Source organism: Microtus ochrogaster, unplaced genomic scaffold (assembly GCF_000317375.1).
Source record: "Microtus ochrogaster isolate Prairie Vole_2 unplaced genomic scaffold, MicOch1.0 UNK66, whole genome shotgun sequence".
Classification (NCBI taxonomy): domain Eukaryota; kingdom Metazoa; phylum Chordata; class Mammalia; order Rodentia; family Cricetidae; genus Microtus; species Microtus ochrogaster.
The window spans coordinates 2126076-2136507 of record NW_004949164.1 but is presented as its reverse complement, the minus strand read 5'-3'; the positions used below and the strand labels follow the sequence as shown (position 1 = coordinate 2136507).

At 41.1% G+C, this 10432-nt stretch overlaps 1 protein-coding gene across 1 annotated transcript; it reads left to right on the top strand.

The window, feature by feature from the left end:
• The first annotated feature begins 6439 nt into the window (after positions 1–6439).
• Positions 6440–7375, top strand: LOC101986341 (vomeronasal type-1 receptor 4-like). The gene has a single exon (XM_005369930.2). The coding sequence runs from the start codon at positions 6440–6442 to the stop codon at positions 7373–7375; it is 936 nt and encodes a 311-aa protein (XP_005369987.1).
• Positions 7376–10432: the final 3057 nt, after the last annotated feature.

Here is a 10432-nt window from a genome sequence, read left to right as displayed (position 1 = left end):
TCTCTCACGAGTGGACAGTCTCTCTCATGAGTGGACAGTCTCTCTCATGAGTGGACAGTGTGAACACAATGAGAGATCTGTTCCTCACCTAGCATTTCCATCCAGATCCATATGTTACCTATATTTTCTCACGCATCTTTAAAAGTAAATGTGGTACAAAATCTTCAACAAAGAGACTTTTGATACATGGTGTGAAATGTTTCTCACAGAAAAACAAAATGTACTTATCCATTTCCTTCCAGTATATCATCTGGTGGATACAGTGAGAGCACTTGACATTTTGCTTAGAGAATTCTGTGTACACCGCAGTGGGAACGGCTGCCCCAGGCTGTGTACGACCTCACGTTAGCTAAATGAGGGAAACTGATGGTTATCCACGTCTGCACCCACAGGAGCCATAGCGTGAGACCAACAGGGAAAGAGGTGTCATGGTGGAACTGTGCTGGTACGGGAGCAGACGTTCTAAGGAGAGACGTTTGTCACCTCTATTTCTCTACCTGAGTATTGATACAATAAACCCAAAGAATTAACATGTGCCCAGGAATCAGCCCCACCCTTGGGGAGGAGAAAGGCTGAAGCCCTGGGCCTGTCAGACACATGTTGGCCTGAGTATGGCAAGCATGGCACTGGCAGGTTTTGCCCTTTCCCCTTCCTCTCTCTTGCTCAACCATTAGACTACATTCCTAAAGCTGGCCACCTAGGGCTTTTCCCTTACTGGCCATTTTGTTATGCCTGACTAATTCTTGAGGTTGATCACCACAGTCCAACTCTCAAAACATCAAGGTCAAGGAATCCAAATTCCTTATTTTTACTAACCTAATTAAAATACTCAATCAAAACTTACCAAGTCATCCTGGCTCATTCTAACACAGACCTCGCCTTTTTCCCTCTTAAAGCTAACACTTGCAAAGGTATTTACTCCTGTTTCTGCCTGATTCAGATTCAGCCACCTTGTCTCTTTGCCTTGCTTAGTAAAGGATCTCTGTGTTTGGTTTGTGCTTGGGAATTGGTGTTTGGGTGTTTGGGTCTATGCCTAATCTGCTGTCCAGAGGAGAGCACCCTGAAGTATGCAGAGAAAGAAAGATTCTTTCTCTCCTTGAATTTGCCCAATCACAAATAAATCCATTTGCTTACTCGGTTTGTTTCTTAATTTCCTTAAGGAAGCAGTGGCATGAGGGAATTCTGCGGTTTCCATTTTTCATGTGCATCTGTGTTTATGTGTCTGTGTTTTAAATGTGTGTTACATTTTTGCAAGTGGGCAGGCACGTGTGTGTGTGTGTGTGTGTGTGTGTGTGTGTGTGTGTGTGTTTGCACACGTGTACATTTGGACTGTCTCGCATGCAGAAGACTGAGGTTGGTGTCAGGAATCATCCTCCAATGTCCTCTTTACTGAGTCTGGAGCTGTCAAACACAGAGCTCATCAACATGGCTAATCTCACTGTCCCGTTCCTCTAGGGATAGCTGTCCCTGGCTTCTGAGGCTGGAATTACAGGCAAGCTACCAATAGGTATTTAAGTGAGTTGGGACTCACACTTGGAAGCAAAGCATTTTAACCACTGAGCCATCTCCCCATCCATGATTTATTAATCTTCAGTGCCACCCGGTAACAGGAAAATCCCTCACATGATATCAGATTTCAAAACAAAAGCGAGGTCACCAGTGATCCCCCCCAGCATGTCCTCTGTCTGTGAGTGGCCAATATTCTCTACAGAACTCCCCCCCCCGACCCCCGCAGAGGAAGCTGCATAAAAGGCTTTCTTCCTGATATTTTATCTTTGATTGAATAAACTAGTCTGAGCACCATAAGCTTTAAACTATATTTTCTTTATATTTTAAAGACAAAAAAGAAATTTAGAAGTTTTCTAAGCAGAATAGGAAAGACATCAGAGAGCCGTGTGGGGTAGTGCATACCTTTAATCCCACCCGCCACTTCAGAGGCAGAAGCAGTTGGATGTCTGGTCTACAGAGAGAGTTCTAGGAAAGCAAGTTCTACACAGAGAAACCCTGTTTCGGGGTTGGTAGGGAGAGACATAAGAAGGAAGTGGTGAGCCAGAAAAAATCATTTTATTTTTCAATATCTATCTACCCTGACCTTTGCAGTACACAACTTAGTTTCTTTACACCTGGATTCCCCTTTCAACAGAGAGGATGAAATTCTGGTTTCCTCAAATGCTGCCACTGCATTTACAGAGAAGCATATTTAGCTTCTATTATGTACCAGTTGCACCTATAAGTATGGAGACACCATCTGTATGGGGCACAGAGTAAGAGTCATGACCTCGAATGGATCTCCCAAGGCAACCCAGTGGTGCATTCCCTTCAAGAAAAAAAAGATGAGGATCTAGAAAACACCATATTGAGTGAGATAAGCCAGGCTCAGAAAGACAAATATCACTCACTCATAAGTGGCTTTTAGACATAAAACATAGAAAAAAACAGCCTACAATTCACAATCCCAGAGAACCTAGACAACAATGAGGACCCTAAGAGAGACATACATGGATCTCATTTACATGAGAAGTAGACAAAGACAAGATCTTCTGAGTAAATTGGGAGTGTAGAGATCATGGGAGAGGGCAGAGGGAAGGGGAAACAAAAGGAGGGGAGGGAAGAAAAATATATAGCTCAATAAAAACAATAAATAAGAAAAGGAAAAATGATGATATCATTTCTTCCAGTCTCAGCCCTGCATGTTTATTTACATCACTTTGCGTGCAGGAAAGGAAGGGTCTCCTAGGAACTACAATATAAAGTACAAAGAAGGAGCAGTCTTGGGCACACATAAGTTATAAGGTGGCCTTAATAAATTTTATACTAAATAAAGGTTGCTTTTGGAATAAGGCCAAGGTTAGGGAGGCATTAAGATTTCAAATCCCATGAAAAGGTTAATGTGCAGGAATGAAACCATCAGTTACAGCAACGACCTTCCCTTCCCTGCTGGTGGGCACAGGCGGAACAAGGGACTCTAAACTGTCCTGGTCCATGTTCGGGACTTGCTCGGGCAAACAGAACGCTCAGCGCTGAGCATCATTTCTTCTATTCTCATCTAACAAGAGACTTGGTCTGGTTGTCAGAAGTTGGTTCCCTTCCAGGTCACAGCTTGGCACTTTGGGACAATGAAAATCAGTCAGGAGATGTGGGGAGCTCCGTACAGAGAGACTTAGTTAGTTGCTCATTTTCTCCCCTCACATCCTTCCTCTCAAAATAATTAAATCTTAATTAAGTTTGAAATTACTTCTGAGCAGGACAGATGTAGTAATTGTGGAAAGAGGGAAAACTGTACTTCAGGGACTGGGGCTCTGCAGAGGCCTTCCTTCCCCTGACACTGTGACAACATGAAACGTGAAGTCTGCAATACCTGATGGCAGCCAAGAGCCCCACAAATCCTGAAGTACAAATATTACCAGGCAAGCGTCAACTTCCCAGAGCTGCCCCAGATCCTGTCTGTACCACAGAGGCTCAGGTGAGTACATGGAGGTAAGAGCTTCGATCCCCTCTGCTGTGCCATGGAGAGTTTCATTAAAGCAGAAGATTCTTCTCTAACTAATCCAGGGAACAGGTGCAAGGCTCCAGGACCCCCAGGACCTCCAGTTTCCTCCTGACCCTGACAAAGCTCCAAAAAGATCAAAGGAGACTAACTAGTTCCTGGAGAAACAGAGTTGGAACAGAAAGGCTGAGGCATCCTCAGGCTGGAATGTCATGACAGAGCTCTGGCTGAGTCTTTGCCTAAGGTTAGCTTCTTGCCTTTTAAAAAGGACTCAATAAGATATAGAAAATTTTTCATAGACAATCAAAATCTTGTGACAGGAACTAGAGAGATGGTTCAGTGGTTAGGAGCACTTGCTGCTCTCCCACAGAACCTGGGTTTGTCCCAGCACCTACATGATATCTCACAACCATCTGAAACTGTAGTCCTAAAGATCTGATGACTTCTGGTCTCCACAGGCACCAGGTATATACATGTCGACAAAATACCTATACATGTAAAATGGTAAAAAAAAAATTCAAAATAAAAAGCATAACTTTGAGACGAGAGGATAGTACATCCTGTGATGTCAGCAGTAGGAAAATAAGCCAGGAAGATTATATACTTAAGGCATTTTCATATTCCAAAGTGTTTTCTTTTACAATGACTTGATAAGTCCTAAACCCATTTACGGGAAACTTGAAGGTCTTTGTTAAAGTTTCTTGACTCTGTCACATAATATTATACATACTTGTAAGTCAATTTTACTCTTGTATGCTTGGCAAGTGTGAAGCATAAACTACTAGAGTAACAGTTACCATTACCATCTTGAGACTTCCTGCTGTAAAGAGTCAAGGCTGTGAAGTAACTACATCCTGATACAGCTCATCTTCATTTTATCCCAGTGCTAAGCAACAAGGAGCAATAATCTTATTAATTGGCATGGAAGAAATCACTAATACAACTCAGAGTTCTGGAATTATACCAGAATATGGTATTCTTTGTCTCTGTAAATAGAAATCACACCTTTTAAGGTAAAACATTCCACAAGCTAATTTAGGAGATGAGCCACCTCTACCTCCCTGTGAGTCTTCAGTTAGAAAACAGAAATCACTTTTAAGATGTCCCAAAGCTGGCTTCAAATAGGACTCAGAGCTTTAAAGTTTGGAAAGAAGAAAAGAGGGTTAGCAAGTGGGAACTTCAACAAACAGAAAACATGAAATATTTTTCATTAGGACTAGAAGCAAAAAGATCACAGGGATTTTACAGATTCTAATCTCTAAGCAAATATTTCATGATTATTCTAAATGTGCTAATGAAGGTAGTTATGCTGATACGCTTGCTATTAATATCTGGAGCATATTCCATTATTTACAGACATATAAAAGGTTATCGTGAATTCTGGGATTCAGTGATACAGGAGATAATTACCCCTCTGTCAGAGGAGCAGTTGAAAGGCAATAACTGACATTTCTTGAGTCATGAGGCAATATGAACTCACAAGGTCACACGAGTTACAGGTGAGATCAGACATGATATTTAAAGCAATCCTGTGAGTTTAACAGGAGAGAGCAAGGGGAACAGAGGCGTTCCAAGTACTCAGAACACACAAACTCATGACATATCGAGATTCCTCTTATACTAGAAAAGGTGCCAAAGAAATGAGAATGGAGCTCCCAGACATGAAGAATAGCATCCTGCCGACATCTCAGTTCTGGATCAGCTCAGACTGATGTAGAACAAAGTGGCCTGCCTGAAAAACAGGTTGGAAAAGAAACAGGAGAAGCAACCTGCAGAGCTGCTGCTCACGAGGCCCCACAGAGGCAAATGACACCATGGCCTCTGAGATGGGGGAATCCCTGCTCTCAGCAGTATGCCCCAACATACCGTGCTATATGTAGCCATTACTGAGGACTCGTAACTCAAAAATCACTCATTTCATAACAGCACATGATACCTCATTGACCCCCTTTCCTGTCCACCTCATCATTATCCCCTGATCCAGAACTTTTCCAAACTCCTTTAGATGCCCTGAGATCACTCACTGGGTCACAGATTCCCCGAAGACATCCACTGAGATCACAGCCCTCTGCTACCCACTCTCCTAGGAAGTGCCCCCAAGATACCTCTCGATGCCCTCCCTGGTTGCAATCTGGTAGTTACATGAGTTTTTAACCCAACAGTCTTTTCCAGGATGTCTTTCAATGATTCAGCTCTAACTGTTGAACCCTATGTAGAAAAGTTATTCACTACAACTTGACATTGGGAACTGTTTAATTATATATATATGAAGTGAAATCACAGAATGGTTCATCTCAAGAAATTTAAAAGAAGAAATCCAAATTATAAAGCTTTGAAACCAAATGCAAACCTGGGAGTGGTTATACTAAGCAAGATACAGATGAGAAAGGAATATCAAAGGAGGGGGCCGTGTGGAGGGTAAAGTTAGCAGATCTGAGAGATGTTACAGGTGCTGACCCAGCAGTGTTTCCCAGTGTCTGTGGGATGTGAGGAAGGCAGACAGGGTCAGCAAGAGCCTCAGGCTTTGGGAATTGGGGAGGAAATATGAAATAGAATGAGAAACAAGGAAGAAATTGTGGTTGGAGAAACTTGGAGTTCAATTCAGCTATGCTGAGAGTTAACAAGGATAATACACACACACACACACACACACACACACACACACACTTAAACAAGTCAGTTTTGCTAGAGTAGAGCTCAAAACTAAAAGTCTCTTTTAAAACTTTAGATTTTGAACAGTAGTAACCAAATGCTGTGTGTTAGAGCACACACAATATCCCAGAGTCCGCGGTGGGAAAAAGGAGGCTTTTCATGTGGCCATCGCTGCCTCTTGCACACTAGAAAAGGCTATTGTGAAAAGTGTGCTATTCAGGTCCATGTCTAACATTTCTGATGCTTCTTAAAAAATGTTTGCAGCCTGGAATACAAATTTTTCTACCTAGGAAGGAAGAAATGGTTTTGAAATTTACTAAGCAAATAGTTTTCCTCTTCATGACTGTGTTTGGCACTCTGGGGAACATTTCTGTTTCTGTGAATTATATGATCAGTTGGTGGGGGAGCACTGAGAAGAAACCCATCCACCTTATTCTCATCCACTTGGCTTTTACAAACATCATAATTCTTTTTGCAAAAGGATTGCCAAACACAATGGTAGCTTTTGGTTTGAGAAACTTCCTAGATGACATTGGATGTAAAATCCTAATTTACTTGGAGAGGGTTTCCCGTGGGGTCTCCATCTGCACCAGCAGTCTCCTCACTGTGGTCCAGGCCATCATCATCAGTCCCAGAGCATCTGGGTGGAGGAGGCTCAGACCACAGTCTGCGTGGCACATCCTTCCATTCTTTTCATTCTTTTGGATACTCAATGCTTTAATAAGTGTGAACCTAATTCATTCCATCACAAGTATAAACCTGAATATATCACAGCTTAAGAATGGTTACAGCTACTGTCATTTTATGCTAGAAAGTCAGAAAACAAAATGGATTATTCTCCCTCTCATGGTCCTGAGAGATGCTGTGTTTCAGGGAGCCATGGGAGGTGCCAGTGGCTACATGGTACTTCTTCTCCACAAGCACCACCAGCATGTCCTCTACCTTCAGAACTCCAAGCTTCTCTACAGAACTCCCCCTGAGCTGAGAGCTGCTCAGAGTGTCCTTCTTCTGATGCTCTGTTTTGTTTTCTTCTATTGGACTGACTGTGCTTTTTCTCTATTATTAAGTCTCTCTTTAGGAAACAATTCTGAGACGATAATTGTTCGAGAATTTCTGGTCCTTGGTTATGCAATTTTCAGCCCCCTTGTGCTGATTCACAGGGATGGACTTTTGGCTGAGTGTTGGCATGCTCACTGGAAGAAATTGAGAAATTGTCTTTCTCATTTATCTGTTTAGTAAGCATGAAAGAATTCTCAGCTCTGTAATACTGTGGGTAAGACAAAATCCAAGCAAAACACTCTAAACATGTTTTTATTCTTAAACTGTAATCCTGGTGACTCATAGCCTTGACTTGAATAAGATCTAAGCAAATTACAGCGATATAGATATCTCTTCCAGCTAGGCACCCCAGATAAGGGGCTTTGATTGCAGATTGTGAAAATGGTTTTCTCAGGACTGTGATTCCAGTAGGATATGTGAGAACAAATTTGGTAAATTTTATCAAGAGAACTAGAATATCTCTCTTTTCTGACAGGAATTTCTTATCTTAGCTCTATAGCCACAGGAACATTTGTTCTTTGAGAATTTTATCGGGGAAAATGTTATATATTATAAAATTGTACCTAAGTGCTCTGGAAGAGCACACAGTGCTCTTAAGTACAAAGTCATCTCTCTCGTGTCTCTCCCAAACTTTCTACTATGAAAATTTACATGAAAGAATCAATAAGTCTTATTTTTACAATTATTGTCATTTTTTCACTGTGGATCCCAAGTAAACAATACTTCTGAAAATGAGGGAAAATGCAGTTTCCTAAGCACACAAAAAAGAAGGTTAATAATTATCCTGCCATAGAAAGGAATTGTAAGGAAATGATGAAGAATCAAAATACCTTCGTCTGGGATGACAGGTACTGTGCAATTTCAGTCAATAGAATCCATTGACACCAATGCACTGAGACTTTTCATGGGTGCATGACGACTTTCTACGGGAGAATAGATTATAGACCGTGTGATAATAGGATAATGGATGCACAGGAAAGTTTCAGTCTAGATTCTCCCATAACTGCTGCATTGATGAAAATGTGAATTCCTCTTTTTTCAGTATGGATAAATCAATGAGTTTTCTAGCAGAGAGGACTTGTCTGTGGCTGCCCTTTGTAGGGATGTGGGCTCTTCACAACATTATCCATTTCTCTGTTCCCAAAGAACTGCAAAAGGATCTGATTCTACTTTAATTTAATTGACAGTTTCTGCAATTGGATTCATGCAACAAGGCATTGGGTAGAGAATACGGTTCTAGTTACCAGCTATTGAGTGAACCCATTATGAAAAATTCTTACTGATAGATAACTTATTATACAACCTCTAAACACAAAACTCTAGAATTGTCAGAGACATATTTGTACCCTATTTGAAAACAGCATTTCTATCTCCTCTGGCGAGAACCCCTGTAAACATTTGGGTACATCATGGTTCAGTTTTACAATGGTGAGTACATATTTATTTTGTGTGTGGTTGCACAAAAAAATTGTTAGCAATTTCTGTTATAATTTTATCTTATAGTTCCTTAAACTAGTTTTCAGTATAACTATTACTTTGCAATGTGAATATAAAAATATTACTTATCTTAGTCTCATGGTTTTCTTCTTACAAGCTTTAAATGTATCTATCATTAAGACTAGACCACACAAGTACTTTCTAAATCAGTTTCTGAGAACCAACTCACAAGGAAATGATATAAGAACCTAGGGATGGGGTGAAGAACAATGTGTAAAATCTGAACCACAAGAGAAGATTGCTGAGCTTTAAGAATAGACAGGAGATGCTTGACCATTGATACAGCGTCAGGAAGAATAGACTGGATTTTGAGTTTCTTAAATTGGTGCCACTTTGGGCTTCTCTCCAGAAAAGCAAAATTGAATCAAAATTTAAATGGCTCCAACGCTATATGTAGAAAATAAATAAAACTAAGGGAAATGCTAAGTTAAAATTGTTGCAACTCTACATGTGTAAGGAACAGAATTTGAAAATATAGAATTTATAGTAGTTTCATCAAGTGACTTTCATTTTCTTCTCTTCATAGATTTTGTTGCCAGTAAAATAAAAATAAGAACATGAATCTCGCAGTGATTATTGCCTTCAAAACCTTTCATAATGTTTGAACAAATGATAACTAAAAAAAAAATGCTTGAAATCAGGTACCCTCAGATCAAAGCGTTTTGGCGGGTGTGGGTGTGCATGCCTGCTATCTCAGGACTCGGGGTTAAGAAAGGGAGGAAAGGGAGGGTAGAGGATGAAGGAGGAAGAGGAGAAGGAGGTGGAGGCAGAGCTGGGGCTCTCAGCAATGTGCTCGCTGTGCATGCCTGAGAACCTGAGTTCAGATCGCTAGGTTCCATGTGGAATAAAACAAGCCAGGCAGAATGACATGAGCAACTCTAGCACTGAGAAGGCGTCGTAGGAAAGACCCTGCCAGCTCACAGGACAACTACCCAATCTATAAGCTCTGAGGGAGATCCTGTTTCAGACAATAAAGTGTAGAGGGTGGGGGAGATGGCCACCAAGCCTGATGATAAATAAGTTCAGGCCTTGGGACCCACATAGTGTAACGACAGAAATTACTCCCATAAGTTCCCCTCTGACCTCCATGTGCAGGCTATACACACAAATGTGAACCAAAAATAGTGATAAGGTGGAGAGTGATAGTGGAAGATGACACCAGAAATCAACTCCATATTTACGTGGAGAGAGAGAGAGAGAGAGAGAGAGAGAGAGAGAGAGAGAGAGAGAGAGAATATGCAAATCTTCAGCAGGAAACTATTAAGTCCACACCCAGGCACATCGTAAATCGCTAAAAATTAAAACAATAAATAAAGTTTTGAAAGTGTCCTTGGAGAAACAAGAGACTACTTATAAACAAATATAGATTATCAAATAACATTGGCATCTTCACAAGGCAATCTGAATTTTATACAAAAACCTTCATCGATCACCTTTCCTTGTGAAACCTCAACTCAGATTGGTGGGGAATCGTGACCTTTTACCTTTAAAACAACAGTACACCTTTACAAACCAGTGCCAGGGCTGCAGAAATGTCTCAGTGGTTAAGAGCACTTAATACTCTTCCATAGGACCCTGTTTCAATTCCCAGCACCCACAGGCCGCTCACAACGGTCTGTTCTCCATTCCTAGGGGCTCTGATATCCTCTTCCAACTTCCAGACATGGCATGCACACAGTACACAGATACTCATACAGGCAAATATTCACAAACACAATATAAAAATCTAAAAAAAAA